This window comes from Ruditapes philippinarum, unplaced genomic scaffold (genome assembly GCF_026571515.1).
Source record: "Ruditapes philippinarum isolate M1 unplaced genomic scaffold, ASM2657151v2 ctg737_1_1_1_1, whole genome shotgun sequence".
Classification (NCBI taxonomy): domain Eukaryota; kingdom Metazoa; phylum Mollusca; class Bivalvia; order Venerida; family Veneridae; genus Ruditapes; species Ruditapes philippinarum.
Window position 1 is genome coordinate 1 of NW_026854988.1, and position 19135 is coordinate 19135.

At 31.1% G+C, this 19135-nt stretch overlaps 1 protein-coding gene across 9 annotated transcripts in view; it reads right to left on the bottom strand.

The window, feature by feature from the left end:
* Positions 1–5571: 5571 nt before the first annotated feature.
* LOC132741702 (A disintegrin and metalloproteinase with thrombospondin motifs adt-1-like) overlaps positions 5572–19135 on the bottom strand; it is a 55877-nt gene continuing 42313 nt past the window's right edge. For 5 of the 9 annotated variants that reach the window (XM_060729936.1, XM_060729935.1, XM_060729934.1 and 2 more), the window contains 5 exons: positions 11381–11551; positions 9183–9353; positions 8331–8501; positions 6792–6962; positions 5573–6397 (listed from right to left, as the gene is read on the bottom strand). In XM_060729936.1, the coding sequence (XP_060585919.1) occupies positions 5976–6397; positions 6792–6962; positions 8331–8501; positions 9183–9353; positions 11381–11551 (1106 nt within the window). In that variant the 3' untranslated portion in view covers positions 5573–5975. Of the gene's footprint in view, positions 6398–6791; positions 6963–8330; positions 8502–9182; positions 9354–11380; positions 11552–19135 lie in introns of all 9 variants that reach the window. The other 4 variants (XM_060729931.1, XM_060729930.1, XM_060729939.1 and 1 more) reach the window with 3 other exon arrangements.

Below are 19135 nucleotides of genomic sequence, written 5' to 3' on the forward strand. Positions count from 1 at the left end.
GTTGGTAGGTATTATACACTTAATATCTATCAAACTGACTACAAAAAGTCAATGCGAGACATGGACAGAATGTCAACCTTAGGAAAGTATATCAAACCCGAAGAAGGGATTTCACCTGATGTCCAAATGAGGATACAATATCATCAAAGAATACAATTTCCTTACTTGGAGGATATGTGGGAGGCACTAGCATAAAGCTATAAATGTTGATGTGTGCAACCGAGTAAAAGTGCAGTTTTTAAGTAAAATGACTTTGTTACACATATTATTGAAAGTATTGTCTTTTGAAACGTTGACTTCATTTTCTTTGCTACCAGAGCTTGTCAAAGGTTATAGTTATACGCAAATTTGTTGATATATCTCAATTTGGACAATTCAATTTTTTATCTTTAAATTAAAGAGTATTTATGATGGACAACTAAAATTACACGAAACATTTATTTTCTTTGTTTTCGCACGAGCTGTGTTACTTTTTTATGTGTTACTATTGGAAAGTAAAGTGAAGGTTTGTTTAAATAAACAAATATATGAACCTAAGCATATTTTTGGCTCTTTATGTTTAGGATTTTCTTATCAAGAAATATTACTGTGCGCAATTGTGTTTCTTTCTGTCGAATTTTTCAATTGAATTTTTGATTGTTTTGTACTACATGGCCTCCCGCTGTAAACACAATGTATCACATGATGCTTCATAAAAGCAAATCGATTAAGTATTTATATCAATTTGCACTGTTAATGTCACCATAACGCGCTTCCATAGAACATATTTATGGAAATTTACCACAAGCACATCCTGCATTCATCGTCAAATTTCATACATAGAAGTAAACAAAGTCAGTCAAGTGTTACTTATATAAGTTTGAATTAAAAATAGAATTTTAACCTTCAGTTATGTAAAGATTTTATTAAAATATATTTGAGATATTGATTTGAAAATATTACACAGCTTAGAAGAATGAGTAACAAATAAACAGAAAAAAATCATGTTAGTAGCTTCATATATTACAACAATATTTTCATTTTACATAAACACATGTCGGCGACAGCGGCTCACTTCAAACTGTTATTGACTTCAACGTCACATAACGTACAACATGTGCTTCAACGTTACGCAGTCAATGACCGTTACTGCTTCTCAAAGTGATGTCCATCACTAACTTTCTAGTTCCACTTAAACACTAATGATTGCGAAATTGTATTTTCTCTGTTTGCCTCCTGATTTTTTAAAAAGGTTTTTGTAGGTGTCATTCCCAAATTACAACAAATTGTTTGATCTCTAATTTTCTAATTTCTGCGTGTCCGTCATTTTTCCTTTGAAAACAATATAGGCGTCTGGCTTTCCTAGCGATATCAACAGAAATTAACGAGAATGACGTCCATAATCGTTAAGAATTACTTAAATGACGTCATAGAAGAAACATACGATGTTTAGCGGATTTTCTATCATAATCATTAGTTGATAGCAACAAAATACAATGACTAACTGGCCGCTTGCCGTGTATGTGCTTATATAAAAGCAATATAAAATCATTATATATTGACACAGTTAACTGTCCCTTTCAGCATATATAAGCCATAATTGCCGGCAATGAAACTTTCATACCTCTAGATGCACAAAAATTAAACAATCTGTAAGTAAACTTTAAATGGTATGATTTTGGTAGAAATGAGTTTTAATGGTATAAATTTGGTATGACTTTTGGTAGAAATGTGTGTTAAATGGTATGGTGGAGATTTGTATTGAAATTTGTATTGAATAATGATACTATGTACAAGTATGTATTTCAATAGCATAAAATCAATGATTATGTATTATTTTTTCAATGGTATAAATTTTATGAAATGTGTGTTATTTCTTTAATGGTGTAAATTTTCTGGCTATTGTTTTATTTATTCAATCGTATAAATTTGATGGAATTTTTGTTATTGATGAAATGGTATGATGAATAAATGTAAATTGGATGGTGTAATTTCAGTCGAATTTGTAATTTAACAGCTTAAATTCAACACAATATACATTATATCTTCATAATTTGTTTGCATTGTAGCATCAGTGTCTTTCATAAAGATATAATTGTACATGATCTTTGACATTTTCACTAGTTTATATATCTTATTTGCCTATGTATTGATGAAATGTTTATAATTTAATTACAGATGATAGTTTTGTTACGAGAACAATTGTACCACCAACAAATGTGTATCGGAAGGGACGTTAGTTTAACGGAAGATGAAATCGAGGCCGACACAACAAGGTGCCAGTCAGCTTGCTCCAATATATCGTCAGTTAGTGAGTCATGAATGCCAGATATCTCCAATCAAATGACATCTGCTGTGAAGTGAACAAAGAAAGTAATTCACTCTTACATTCCACGCAAATTACCAAAAAGAGGTCCAAACAAGCAGTTGCGCAGTAGAAATATGGTAATAAGTACTGCAATCTTAATCGAACCTGTAAATTATTACTTTAATCTTGAATCGTTTATACTTAAAATCTTAATACATGTTCCCCCAAGTTTGGTTTACTTGAAATATTTGGATCATCTGGAGGCATGCAGCTTTAAGAACATGTGACCGTTCTTTTTCAAACTTTGATGTATATTGCAGTAACGGCCATCTATTTTACTCTATTTAGAAAAACTAAAACAAAACAACACAACAACAATTATTAGCCCCATGGCCCTATGACATCAAATTCAAAAGGGTAGTATACGAAAAGTTTATTTTGCAGAAAGCATAATTATAATAATATATAAAAAGTTTGGATATCAGAACATGGATTTTACAGCAGACAAAAGATGAATCATGGAATATCATCTTCAAGATTCAATAATTTGCGCTTGCATGCATAAGTAAAGAAAGTCTATCCACTACCTGTTAACTAAATACTGTAGGCCTTTGTTAAGAAATGAAGTTTGTGAGGAATAAAAAAGCTGATTGTAGACAAGTTAAAAAGTGAAGGTTCATGTTAGGTGTAGATAACTCTTAATTATTTTTCATCAGGTTATACACTTGTACAACACCATGTCATATAACAATGTTAAATATTATACAACATAGTAGTCAAGGAACCGGATAAAAGCCACTGACACAACAGTCTTCATCTGTATAATTGATAAAAGGCACATACATTATGCCTTAGAATCGAATAAACTTTTACTTCTTTAGGGAGGGCACGCATTTGTTTTATAACGCTTAGATAATGGTTTTTGAGCACGTAAGACGCTTCTTACCGATAAATGTGAAATTATTTGCCATGAAAAGAAAGTGTTAACAAAGTAGTATTTTGACTTCGATATAAAATATTAAATCACTTTAACTGTACTTTTGGCTAAAAATCAACAGAAGAAAGAAGATGGCAGGTGAGTAACGTTTTGGAAACTATAGAAGTACACCAAAAATAGAAAGATTTTAAGAAATGAGAATTAAAACATTTTTTGGCCATAATGTGCCTTAAATAAAATAATATATAATAAATAATAGTAATATAAAACAAATATCAAGAAAACATTACACAACAAGCACACAAACCAACGGTTACTCAGATATTACCTATCAAATTAATTTGATATTAAATTAATAAATGCTTGAATTTGGAACTTTCCATCCCAGGATTCCAGTAAATTCGATTCACTTTTCAAATACATAACATGTCTACATTGGTTATTTAAACAGCCATTCTTCTTATTCAGGTGTTTTAAAGTAAAAAAAGCATTTTCATATTACATGAACTGAATAAACTGTTGTTAGTCCGCAATATACTGGTACCACTAAAAATCTAATAAATTTGATTAATGTTGATTAACCACAGGCAGTCGGTGCTTGCTTTTAATTTCATCCATATATTCTACAAATTATTCAAAGTATATATATGGATGAAATTAAAAGAAATACACACCAACTGCCTGTGGAACTAACTAGCATCTTAATGGAAGTTTAGAAAAATAGAAATATCATAACTTTACAAGTTGATCGAAATTTTGTGCTTGATCCTAAATTTGATCCTTACTTTAAATGAATTATCCTTATATTTTGCAGTGTTATGTTTCTATATATCAGCAATAAATTTTATCTAAAACTATGGGTTGAAATAATAATTTATCCAACCAAATCGTTTTTATTTTCATAGTCTTTGATACAGTGATTTAATTCTTTAAATCTGCACCAACTTTTCATTTAATACTACATCGTTAAATCAGCGTGTCGTACTCTAGCTTTGTTAATTTCAACCAAGTGTTTTTGTTATATTGTCATTAACTCCATTAAATCTGTCGCGCGACTGTGTCGCTTCAGACAGATTTAAATTCATTAACGTTTGCTAACAAACACTTACCTGTTCAACGTTTTTTCATGTACTATAAAATTTAAGCCCGATGTGACCAATGTTGGTTTCAATATAATCAGGACGTTTGGTCCTATTTGGTGAACATGGAGCCTGGATAAGAAAAGAACATTGGGGCCTGAATAATAAAAGAACACTGGGACCTGAATAATAAAAGAACATTGACAAATAAATGTTTCGATAGGTTCAGGACTTCTATACGATGAGTGTTCTAGTTATTTTCTGAATAAACAAGGAGAGTAACCATCACTTTCGTCAGTAAAATATCAGTCAGAGTTAGTGTTCAAATATTGCATGTTAAACTGCTATTTAAATATATAATAAGATACCATAAACAAGGTAATAGCTGAATATACAATCTTATGCTCTACCAATACACATAGTTGTTAATAGAATATCAGCTTGTAAAGAAAAGAAATTATTTAATCTATATTTAATCTTATGTAACAAATCTATTACAAATTTTCAAAACTCAAAACATTATATGCTATAATGGAAGTGCAATCCAGTAAAGTTTATGAGAAAGACGACAATTCCATGAAGACACCCAGCATGACAACTGAGGTAACCATGATACGTCAGTGGCTCCAATGTCAAGGTTAGTGTGTCAATGCTGTCATGGTAACTAAATATATATAACATGTCCATTTACTGAAAATGAAACTGCTGCAAAAAGTACTGCAGTATAATACGAAAGAGTTCTCGGGTTCAATTTCTCGAATTCATAATTTTAACTTCATAAATTTACGATTTCGACATACAGAATTCTTAATTTCAACATATAGAATATACGAGTTTAACTTGTGATTCAAGATTTAAACTTCATGAATTCAGGATTTAATCTGAAGTCAGGAATTCAACTCCATTAATTCACTATTTTAATTTCATGAATTCACAATTTCAGCTTCGTGAAGATGAAATCTTGAAATCGGGAAGTTGAAAACATGAATTCATGAAGTTGATTTCGTGAATTCGTGAAGTTAAAACAGTGAATTCATGAAGTTGAATTCGTGAATTCCGTAAGTTGAAGAGTTAGAATTGTGAATTTACGAAGAAATCGGAAATTCATGCACCGGTCTTTAGATGTATCATATTTATAACTTAATAATAACTGCTAATTTGTTAACTACTAAAAACTTTATTCTGTAATTGAATACTAAGTATTGTACACAAATTTATTTATTTCATGAATAGACATGACATTTAATAACATTATCAGAAACATATTTAGTGAGTAGCAATCTTATGTCAACAATGCATTCTTATCAGTTTAATAAAAACAAGAATACCCTCTCCCTGATTCTGTTGCACTCAGCAAAAGAAAAAAAATCAGAAAACAATGTTATTTACAAGCACTGCAAATCTTTATAAATGCGTTACTAAGCATCAACGTCTTAGTTGAAACAACTTGATATACAAAAAAAACCCATCTAAAAATCCGATGAGTGGCTTTAATTCCATAACAGGATGAATTCGTATGTTAAGCAAAATCGCTTTTAATGTCATCACTAAATATATATTTTTTACAACCATAGACAAACATTGTTATTTTCAAAACACTGTATTGGAAATAAGATTATTCGAAAGAACGGATTTAGTTAAGAACAATTTTTTTCCGAAAAAATCAAAAAAATCAATTGTTGTCATATAGGAGAAATCCAGTAAACGAAGACCAAGATTCCATGGTTGTGCTTGGATTGGTGCATCCAGTAAGGTACACAGTGTCCCCAACATCAAGATTAATCACGATAGACTGTGATATAGCAGCATGACCTTTGTCTGTATCATCATCAGTTGGATCAACTACTATATTGATCAGAGACTGTCTATTCTTGTAAAGTAAACACTGAACGAAATCAACTCTTGAAGATTCTCGTTTCTTTACCAACGTAACAGAAAAATGGTAAACACCGGATTTGTTACAGGTGTAAGTTCCTGTCGAGATATTAAAATCATTTCCATACTGGTAAATGGTACTTGAAAAGGTCAGTTTCTCAATTCCATTGATGTTGCTGATAGTATTTGGACTTTTGACAGAAAATGCAGACTTCAATGCTGAAAATATATAACACATATATAGTGTTGGCAACAATAAATAGTCTTAAACAAACATATATATTAAATGTAATACATAGAGTATAATGAAAAAAAACTGTTAAAGTGGTGCTCTACTAAGGTAATAAAACATAACAAGAGATGGTTTTAAAGATTAATGTAAAAGGTGCACACTGATATAAGAGCAAAAAAATGACATTTATTATTACTTATGAACAAACGATTTTATAGGAAAACATGAAACTTCAAAAGACACCAAGCACCACTAGAAATTAAATGTATACCTGTCTACAAAACTGAAAAACTAAAAAACTATTAATTGGAAATCGCTTTTAAATTGGTATAAAGTCCAAATGTATTTAAACTGTTCAATATGTAATCTATGAATAACTACTTGGGCAGTTTCCTTTTGAGCATTGACTAGTCTGTAAACCCTCTCCAAAACAGTCCTTCCCTTTATTCTCGGGCATTGGATTCGTACATCTCCTTGTCCGTAGTTGTCTTCCATTTCCACATGTCACGTCACATGATGTCCAACTTGACCAATTTGCCCATTGACCATCGACTTGAAGTAATGAAAATGTTTGATGCAAATTCATACTCTTTACAAGTTTTGCGACATACATTTGTGTTGAGTTGAACGTATTTAGCTTATTCAATTTGCTTGAAAATTAATTAAACATAAATGAACTAATACGAAAATTAATATGAATCGCGTCGTGATTGAATTAAAAATGCTTGCAAGGACAGATCTACTAAAATCTAACAGACTAAAAATGAGAATAGCCAACGCAAAATGCACATTTGCAAGTTTAAAATGGCCATAATTAAATGCACAACTTTTTTTGATAGTATTTGATTATCATTATTTCTTTTGACAATATTCATACTTGTTGAGTATCATGTAAATCTAACAAACTAGTGGCAGAAAAAGACTGAAGATAGACATTTTCCTTAAACCAAGTTACGAGATTCTGTTGATCAGCCTCATTTCTACATTGATTACATTCATTACAGTTTTCTTTCTTATAAAAAATTTGACCAACCTGTTTTGATATATGGTTTCTAAGGTAAGTACGGAAGGATAACGCGATTTCAATATCCCTTTTCAAATTTTATCGGCGGATGTTAATAAATACTTTTCATCAATGCCTTACGTTTGATATGCATTTATTTCATGCTTTCCAGTGTTTTATTGTAATATATCAGATGATTATATTCTGATAAACCACTAGTGATATTTATAAAATATAATTTTCACTGTAGCCGGACTATATCTGAATGCGGATGAAAATAAAATCATAACGAAATGGAATAACAGGCAGAAATAAATGCCGTCACACGTAAATTTTGCTTCTTAAGGAAAAGAAAGTCGATGTCACCAGACATCATGTTAAAATGTGACAAAATTAGAGAAATTTAACAGAACTATGTTTCAAAATTGATGATGTGACGTCATGATGTGATCTGACGTCACAAAGGAGAATGCGCGACGTTACACGGCAAAATCAGTAAAAAAAATTACCTAAAATCACTATAAAAGCATGAAATAAAAAGAAAATTTATTTGTTTTACATATAAGTTTTAAATATATTTCATTCGTGAACACCAGCTATTATATTTTCACTCGTGGCTACGCCACTCGTGAAAATATTGCATCTTGTGTTCACTCAGTGAAACTATATTTTAATCTTACATGCAAAACAAACAAATATCCTCTATGTAATTAATGGAATATTGAATTTGACGCCGTTATTGTATGATTATCTCGATTTTATAAAGAATAATAAAAATTAACCGAATGACATGTATTACATAAGAATTTCATTTAAAAAAAATCTAAAAAGATTTTACTTCTAATTGTGTTAAAATTATTCGAAGGTTGAATTTGAAATTCTACTATTTATTCCTTTATATTGTACTATGCAACGACCTGGACATGCGTCTTTGGAACATTCATCAGTTTCTATTGTCGCTCCTGTACACTCGAGTCCACCATTAGCTGGAACTGGATTTTTACATGTTCTCGAACGTTGACGAGTTCCTTTTCCACATGTGACGTCACATGACGTCCAGCTGGACCAATGTGCCCATTGACCATTGACTGGAAACAATCTATGTCAATGTTAACAATGTAATTATTTTATTTCTACTTGAATTTCATGGCATGTTCATGAGGTTTTCACAATTATTATGAAGTATTAAGCTTATAGTCCGAGTCTATGTTAAGTAAAGTAGTATAATGATTATACAAGATCTGCTAACCTACCTTTCAAAGATGCATGATACGATTGAATAAGAAGTGTCTTATAGAAAAGTAAATTAAACAAAACAACAACTTAATATGGATATGTATTGCCTTAAAACTGTTGTGGAACAACTTTACTGCGTCCGTTTTATTGTGCAAAAGAGCAAGAAATATTAGTTAATCACGCATTGCCAATTTCCTGCAAGATGGTGTTTAACTTGACATGCTGATTTGAAACGTTCAAATAATGAATATATGTCTTGGCCAAAACTATAAAGAATATTTATTGATAATATTTTTAAAATTGACAATAAATTTGTCACAATTGTTTGCGTATCTTTAAAATATTATCATGAATACATAATAAGTTGTTTTTACCCGTTGCAAATTTTGAAACACAACGAGTATGTGTAAGCAAGTGAGAAAAAAGAGTACATCAGATGAATTAATTTTGATAGTACCTCAGAAAAAATGCGGTGTGTGTATTTCTATGTCCTGTCGAAATGCTCTTTTTTATAAAATAAGTAAAGAAATAACCTGGACAGTTCTCTTTTGAGCATTCACTGCTCTGCAACCTTTCTCCAATACAGTAACTCCCCTTATTCATGGGCACTGGATTTGTACATGTTCTTAACCGTAGATGCTTTCCATTACCGCATGTTACGTCACACAATGTCCAACTTGACCATTGAGCCCAACGGCCGTCGACTGAATTTTAATAGTAATTAAAAAGTAGAGTGTTTAGATCTTAATAAATAAAATTAATACAGCTTGGAACAAAACTGAAGTGAATAAATTCCCGTATCAACATCAGTTAATAAGCTTTGTATATTTGGATCAGTACTATTTATAAAGTTGTTATAAAACAACTTACCAATAACAAGCGTTAATAAAAGTTTTCAATTTATTATTGCAACATTTTTCATGAACTTTTGTTGAGAGTAAGAGATCATAAAGAATCAAATGTACAGCTGTACTGACTGAATGTTTATCATTTACATGTACACCGTATGTAGCCTATCAAAATTAAAGTTGCCAGTCATAATAATAAGAAAAATAGCATAGACGATGATTCGTATATTATCATGGCAAATGGAGTGAAGACGGGATGGTTCGTCACTCCCTTGTTATTAGTTGCAACTTACAACGATTTATGTCGTTCAATTAATGAGTTTGTCCAGTATCCAGGTAATCAATATAAGCCTTCCCAAAAAAATTTAATGCAGTTTTTTTGGCTTTTTAAATATAACCACATACGTTGCTTTTCTAAATAAGACAGTGTATATTGTATAGTATATGTACAGCAGAAAAATGTAAAAATTGTGACACCCATTTTTGTCTTTCATGACTATCAGATGCATGCCCTTGAATTACTTTCACTCGTCATTGAACTCTTTCTATGTATAAGAAATGCTTGCATAACCTAGTCTATTCTGTGTCATCATTATACACTTACAACCCGACACTTACATTTTTCAGTATAAGACGGACTTTGTTCAAATTGGAATTATAAAAACAATCAACATATCAGATTTACTACTTAGAATCATATTTACGATTCATCGATAAGAAAATAGAAAAAAACAAAACAAATAGGCTACTGTGAAATGAAAAATCACAGAGTGACTGTAAAATCCTAAAAAATGAAAACTCTTAGAATCCCACTAAATCTGTCTGTTAACCAGTTCTAACACTTTGTATGTCCTCATAATTGGCTATAACAACGCAACCACCTCGGCCTAATAGTTCTCTATTCCTAAACAAGGGCTTGCTCGAGTCCCAGCCAATTGCGAGGGGCTTCTGGTCGCTTTCTCACAAGTCTGTTCAATTCAGCCGACAGGTGTGATGTTTAGATCTGGTGACTTGGAAGCCCTTATTCAATAATGGAGAAATATTCTCCCCAATTGTTCATGAGAAACTACGCAATTAACATGAGACAGGTGTTTACACGTTGGTATAGCCATTGGAGGACACGCAAAGTATTAGAACTGGTTAACATACATGTTAAGTGGGATTCAGATGCTTTTTATTTTGTTAAGATATTTACACACATTTTGTGATTTTTCATTTTGCAGTAGCATATTTGTTTTGTTATGTCTCTATTTTCTTGCCAATGAATTGTAAATAAAGATTTAAGTTATAAGAATGATATATTGAATTGTTTTATGGTCCAAAGTTGGACACAATCTGTCCACAAATAATCAATTTATACCGAAAAAATTAAGTGTCGGGTTAAAGTGCATCAGTCACAACATATGTATTTGAAAAACTATCTGCCTTATACGTTAACTTAATATCATTCACTAAACGTATTTCAAATATGAGACATTATCTTGGCAAGAAAACAATTTCAACACCGTAATTGCATGGTTATTTAGACATGATGATATTGGAATAGTTTTTATTGTTCGCCAAAGCTGTATAGATCACATTGCGACTTTACGTATATTATTTCAGGCACGATCGAGCACCTAAGTTGAACCACCGATGTTCTGTTAGCTTATCAGATAATAGTTTCCTCACATGAAAAATCAAAAGTCTCCGAAGAAATTCAAACATTTAGCGATGATATTAAGTATTTTAAAGTCAACAAACTTCCTCAATTAACCAAAAGAATTGTTTAGCATTTCAAATTAAAAAAATATTTTACACATATTTGTGTAAAAAAAGAAGTAAAGATTATCTACGGTTGAAATTTTCCTTATCATTATATCTATATTGGATCATATAATGACCTGGGCAGTTGTCATTTGAGCATTCAGCGGTTTGTGTATTCTCTCCTGTACAACTGGGTACATTATTTGCTGGAACTGGATTTGTACATGATCTCGAACGTTGATGAGTTCCTTTTCCACACGTGACATCACATGAAGTCCAGTTTGACCAATGTGCCCATTGACCATCGACTGAAATATATCTTTGTTTATAGAATAAGTTCATATAGTTTGCGAATTCTAATATATTGTCTATAAATAATACATATTGTTTTGAAACGTTTACAATAAATATTTGAACTCTTTAACTCAAAGGTTTTACCCAAATCGAGTTTCATGAAAAGGAAAAAAACCTCATTACTTTTTCAAAATCTTATTTTAAAGATACATGATATTATTCGAAATAAATGGTATAATTTGTTACTGTATTATGAACGACTACATACTGATATGCATTGACTCAACTACCTGAAGGAGAAACAATTTTGTTGCATAAAGAAATAAGCTAATTATACATTTGCCAATCTTTTGGTAGATGTTACTTTGCTTGACATTTGACTTGAAACGTTCGAATCATAAATGTCTTGGCTAAAGCTATATTCAATAATGACTAATGTACATTTGTTATTGCTAATTATTGAAATTGCAGCGTATATTTTAGAAATCATCATGGCAAGAATGTAATTGATACAAATAAAGTTGTCTTTACCTTCTGAATGCTTAGGAACAAAACGTTTTTGTTTGTGCAAGTGTGGATAAACAATTTATCAGTATGATCAATTTTTCATTTTCTTCAGAAATGATGACATTAAAAGTTGAAGTAATTATCTACCTATGTCATGTAGTTACTTTGTTTTTCTGTATAAACTAAATTTAAAGAATGAAACCTGGACATTTGTCTTTTGAGCATTCACTGCTCTGCAAATTTTCTCCAATACAGTCATTTCCATTATTTATAGGCACTGGATTTGTACATGTTCTTAACCGTAGTTGTTTTCCATTACCACATGTCACGTCACATGAGTTCCAGCTCGACCATTGAGCCCAACGACCGTCGACTGGATTTTAATTATAATGAAAAAGAAGTGTGTTAAGATATAAATAAATCAGAATAAATACAGCTCAGAACAAAATCAAAGTGGCTGTATTCCAATATGACCATCAATTTTCAAGCTTTGTATATGTTGTTTCAGTACTATTTAAGAAGTTATTAGAGATACAAAAAAACTTACAATTACCAGGCGTAAATAGAAGTTTGCAATTCTACTTCATTAGTGCGACATGTTTCAAAAACTTTTGTTAAAAGAGATCACGAAGACTGAAAAGTATAGCTAAATTGACTGCATATTTATCATTGAAATGTAAATACAAAATGTATTATATCATATAATGATATCATTGTAAAAAGAAATGACCTGGGCAGCTGACTTTTGAGCATTCAGTAGTTTGTAAATTCTCTCCCGTACAAGCGAGTCCATTGTTCGCTGGAACTGGATTTGTACATGTTCTAGGACGTAGACGAGTTCCTTGTCCACACGTGACATCACAAGAGGTCCAGCTTAGCCAGTGTGACCATTGACCATCGACTAATATATTATATGTTTAACTAGAATGTGCTTTTGATTCCCAAAATTTAAAATATTTTCATATTATTGCGAGAGAGAAAGTTGTGCGCGCGTGTGTGTGTGTGTGTGTGTGTGTGTGTGTGTGTGTGTGTGTGTGTGTGTACGTGCGTTGCGAGACTTTAATATAGATAATTTTGATTATTCCACTCATTGTTTTCTCGTTCAAAACACACAAATTCTTTTACATTGGGGCAATATGCCGTTTCATATGGAATGGAACGAAAGTGGCAGACTTAATGTTTTATAATCACTACAGTATCAAAATATCTTAATTTTGAATTTCACAATAGAAAAAAAGCAAATTTTATTCAAAGACACACAATAAATTTTAAGTGAGTTTCATAGATACAGGATATATTTTAAAATAAGAATTACAATTTGTAATGTTGAAATAAAACATTAAAAAACAACAACAAAAAACACACAAAAATACCACAACGCAACTTGAACTAAAGACTTTTGTATGTGTACTGATTACTTAAAGTACGACCCGAATTTTTCTCTATTGAATATATAAGAACTCTATATATAATAAGACATATGATGTAATCATTATACATGTGAGGTAAACACCAAAGATGCGACGCGCTGAAAATAAGTACGGAAATAAATCAGGCCCAATTTAGTTTAATATCAGGCACGGCAGTAATTAATTGTTGATATCGTATTAGAATCGAAATAATATATTCAAACGGTGATTTTATCGCTTGATAACATCACTGTTTGTCGTTCGGATGCGCATCATTATATCACTTGGATTACGTCCTCGTGATATAATTCCACGCATCCGAACTCCAAACACTGGCCAATGTTATTGAGCGATAAAACCACTGTTTGGGATATATTATTTTTTTAAATACAGTACAGTAGTAGAAGTCTTTTAAACTACCCAGGCAAAGAGAGTTTAAATAATATGATTATATTTCTTTGTCTCGAAATTCGTTTAGTTTATATATAAAATAATTTAAAGTTAACACCTGGACAGTTGTCTTTTGAGCATTCACTGCTCTGCAAACTTTCTCCAATACAGTAACTTCCCTTATTCGCAGGCACTGGATTCGTGCATGTTCTCGTTCGTAGTTGTGTTCCGTTACCACACGTTACGTCACAGGAGGTCCAGCTTGACCATTGTGCCCAACGACCGTCGGCTTGATTTGTGTAATAATAAAAATGTATTCAATGTAAACAGCTAGATAAAAAAAAAACACTTCAGTAAGCATAAATTAAAAATTATTGCAATTATTTCATAAATTGTTTAAGCTTTTGATATTTGTGACACTGCTACAAATATAAAATACAAATAAAATATAAAATACCTGGTTCTTTCGGAACGAACAGTACAAGGACCAACGTGACGAGAATGATGTAAACAACACTCATCAACACTATCAATACATATATCACATATTTCAGTCGCTTAACAGTGTCGCCATCTCCACTTTCAAATTTTCTTTTATGAGAATCACCAAATTTTAATGTCTCATAATGTTCCTCTTCAATTTTCTTTGACTGTGATTTGGTAGCGGAACTTTCGGCCGAAATCTTTAAGTTCTCATATACAATCTCATTATTTGATCTACTTGTGTCCATTTCTATATCACTCAATTCCATTTTGAAAGATTATAATTCAACTTACAATATTTGATTGCAGTTGTAACGATATTACATTATTATTTAAATCTATATATCTTTTATATATCAATAAGGTAAAGACAAAACAAAATACCCGATTCTTTTGAATTATAGATTTTCAGAATGATATAAAGACAAATTATTTTTCAAACTTCCTTGTGTCAGACCACAACTTGTGTGTTACGATTTGTTATAAACGGAAACCTACAAAGGCCATCACATTTGCATTCATAATCAATAATTTCATTATAAGTATACATAACCAAAAGTTAAGAATTCAGAGACTATAAATCAGACAGCAGTGAGTACGGAAACTGACACTTTGTCGACGAAAGAAGGAAACAACACGTCTACCTGTTCAATCTTAAAGATAAGATAAATAAAATATAGAAAAACAGAATCCATTAAGAAAAAAATATGGTAAACAAGATCAACAAGGAAAGGCGGCGTTCAATGAACGCAACCCCCATATGACCCAGCAACAAGAACTAGTGGCAAGGAGCCCAGGCGGACCCCAAACAAAAACAGGACAGGGCACAAGTCAGCATGGACAGTTTAATCACTAAATGATAAATAATTTGTTACTGATTAGGAATTAAAAGAAAACAAATAAATGATTGAACAACAGGCCCACAAAGTCAAAGGGCACAGGGAAGGGGACAGGAGACCGGGGAAAGGGGGGGGGGGTTAATAAAAGAAATAAAAACTAGGGGTGAAGGGGGAAGATACTTACCGTAGACGAGAAAACAACAAGGGACACAAGCAAAAGTGTCACCAAAACAGTATGAAACAACATAGACATACATCTAAGGAACACAGCGGGGCACCGCCTTGGAACGGTCAGCAGCATAATAATGACTGCTGGGGAGTTTAAACCGGTTAATGGTTTACCAAACCTCGCTCTTAGCCCCACCATGTTCCTATAAACGAGACAGTGTAAATAAATTGAATCCCCGCCAAGTGAAATTCTAACAGTTGTTATGGTTACAAAAGGTTAAATAAGTAAATCACCAAAATGATCATGTAGAAACATATAAAAGTAAACCCAATGACCACAATAAAGGTACTTAATGTCTTAAAGGAAGACAGAGGAACAATAAAATCACCTAAAAGGACCCGACGAAGCAAGGCAGAAGACGAACATTAAAACCATTCAGTCCCAAAGGGCTTTAAGAACTGTCCATCATAGAGTTTCTCACTTGGTCCGTCAGATGTGCATGTCATCAAAAGAGGAAAGCGTAGTGTCCAACTGTAAAAGGGTTGAACAATAAACATGCAGTATGTCTTAAAATAGAAGGGTCATAACCTCTTTCAATAAAACGTTTAATGATTTTAGTAAAAACAGCAGAAAAAATTACCCTGACCCAAAATCTTACGAAGTTTGTAAATCACATCGCCATAAAAACCAGACTGGCTAATCCCTTGTCGCAGAAGAGTTTTTAAATCACTATTGAATTTAGAAATTAAATCAAAGTTACGATTGTAAAATTTAGTAAAATATTTCCGTAATTTATGATAGCGGTAGCCCTGTTTAAGAAGCTTGCTGGCAATAAAAATTTTCCGCTCGTTGAAATCCTTTACGTTGCTACAAGCTCTAGCGAATCTAATTAACTGAGAAACATATACCCCGTAAGATGTTGCATGGGGTACGTCTCCATCTAAATGTGGATAATTAACTATACAAAAGTCAAAGTCATCTCTTTTATCATAGATTTTCATGTTAAAAGAATTGTTGTTGATAGTTATATGAAGATCCAAAAATGATGTACTAAAATTTCAAGAGTTCGTTTTATTAAGTTGTAGTTCATGCGGATAAATGTCCGACACCATTTGATCAAAAAAAGAATTATCTAAATCAAAAATGTCATCAAGGTATCTGGAAGTATTATAAAATGCGACAATAATATCTTGTTGTTTATCTTCAGAGAGACTCAACATAAAGTCTCTTTCATAGCAATACAAAAACAAATCGGCGACCAGGGGTGCACAATTAGTACCCATAGGAATTCCTATGATCTGTTTAAATAGGGTATTACCAAACCTGACATAAATATTGTCTAAAAGAAAAAGAGAGTGCTCTACAAACTTCGTCACAGGTCCACCCAACAATACAAAATTGTAAAATGTTGCAGGCTCGGTTTGATTGAGCCTGTTCATGGACGGTACTGGGAAGTGCAAGTTACCATCCATGCCCCCTAGCACCGGCTTCAGCAGAATTCAAACATTTCTGAACGAGAAAACAATGAGCGGAACTAAATAAAATTGAATTTTGAAAGTGGATCTCCCATAATTGTAACCTAAATGATAATAAGGTGATGTTACATGCCAAATACCCAAACTTTTTAAACATTTTAGTTTTGGGATATATCTTTCAAGTTTAGTTTTTTCAACATTGTTTACATGAAAATTCACGTATTAGATTTGTTGTATATTCGTACTGTTTCCTAAAATGCCGGAATTGTTGAAGAATCCAAGATAATCAATTTAATTCTTGATTGATTTGTATTACATATCTTCCGCCGTAAACACAACATTTGAAACATTTAACATGAAACATTTAAAAAATTTGATCTTTTAAAAAGTGTACATATTGAAGTAAACATTACCTTGGTTAGCAACATACTGTATTTAATATATTTATCTATTCAAACCCATTATAATTAAATCTCAATTCAGTTAACCAGGTTTTACATTCTATTATAAAAGGTCGTTAAAAATAAGCAACATATAACATATTGCATATATCTATCTCGAAGCAGATTAGGTATATTTAACTGATATTTGATACTTCACTACTTTACTCACAAACATAAATGTTCAAAAGATTTCAATTGTATTTTTTCATTAATTACATTCAATATACAATTTATTTAAGCAAATGTTTGTACTATTGATGTCTCTCTACATTCCGTTGCTAAAAAGACTAAAGCTCAGATCCATATATATTTCTTATTTATATAGCGTTTTTTACAAAGCAAATCGGAAAAATATTTATAATCATTTTTTGTTATTAATAACCACAAACATTTCGAATAAGTTATACTATATTCAAGTATACACAATTCATGTCACAGTCATTAGGTAATACAATCCATTGTTCATTTAAATGTTAATATATCATTTTTTACGTAATTTATATAAAGATTTAAATACTACTTTGCAGGTGCTTAAAAGCCTAGAGCTCAGATCGAATTCTTATTTATATTGCGTTTTTACATTCACCTGATTTCGCAAGGCCTTAATATCAATTTACATGGTTGATATGACCACAATGTGCTTCCATAGAAAATATATATCGATCGATTTATAAATTGATTAACCACCAAAACATCTTGCAATTATCGACATTTGAAGCCAGTCAAGCGTTACGTATATTGGTTTGAGTTAATAATAAACTTACAGGTCTGTTAAAATTTAATTTATAAAATTTCAAAAAGTTAAACTTTATTCAAGTATACACACAATTCATGCATCAATCATTAGTTTATACATTTCATTGATCCTTTACATGTTAATATATCATTTTCTTATTCAAAAAGGAAACTCAATTTATATATAGGTTTCAGTAGATACATTGAATATCTTCATTCTTACTCATAATTATCTTTCTGTATGAATTCATCAATTTTTTTTGTATATATATATATATATATATATATATATATATATATATATATATATATATATATATATATATATATATATATATTTATAAAGGATATTGAACGAGTGCAGATTTAATACCAAAGTTATTTAAGTTATAATAAAAGCGACAAATATTATCTTCCATATAATTGTATACGGTTTGAATTGACAAGTACATTTACACCCTTGAACGCTTACACTTAGCAATTGCAACACTCTCTAGAAATAAATTATTTTAGTGCAGTGTTATTTCATTGCCGATTTGCCAACCCAGTACTTGCAATTTCATTTCGTGATAACGATTTGAAAATGCAGTAAAATAACCTTGGATATAATTTCCGTAAATATATTTTACAGACTTTATTTGTTTTATTTAGTTAACAAGTAAAAATTGTTCGAATTTCGATAATTATCTGTATGTCTTAAACATAATTAATCTATAAAAGTGAATGACACATGTACGAAAACATAAAAAAATAAACAGCAAAATATATCTCTGGAATATTTAATTTTGTTTACCTACAACATTCAGGTGTGTTAAATAATATAAACGTAATATATTTAATTTATTGAACGAGTTGAATACAAACATCCTTTTCGAGCCTCCAGAGAGCATTATCATGTATAAATGGATGATTTCAATAAGTTTAACATTGAATCGGCACAAATATTATATTCTACCTATCACAAACTCAAAAAAGAATGGTTTGCAGTTAAAAAGAGTATTTTTTCATTGACGCACCTACAGTGGAACATTAGCGAGCTTTATATAAAAAGATTATACTTTCGGCAGTTAAATAGGTCTGTGTTAAATATATCTAAAAGGCTCAATTTCATTTATTATTGGACACATTTGTTGTTGATGACTTTGACA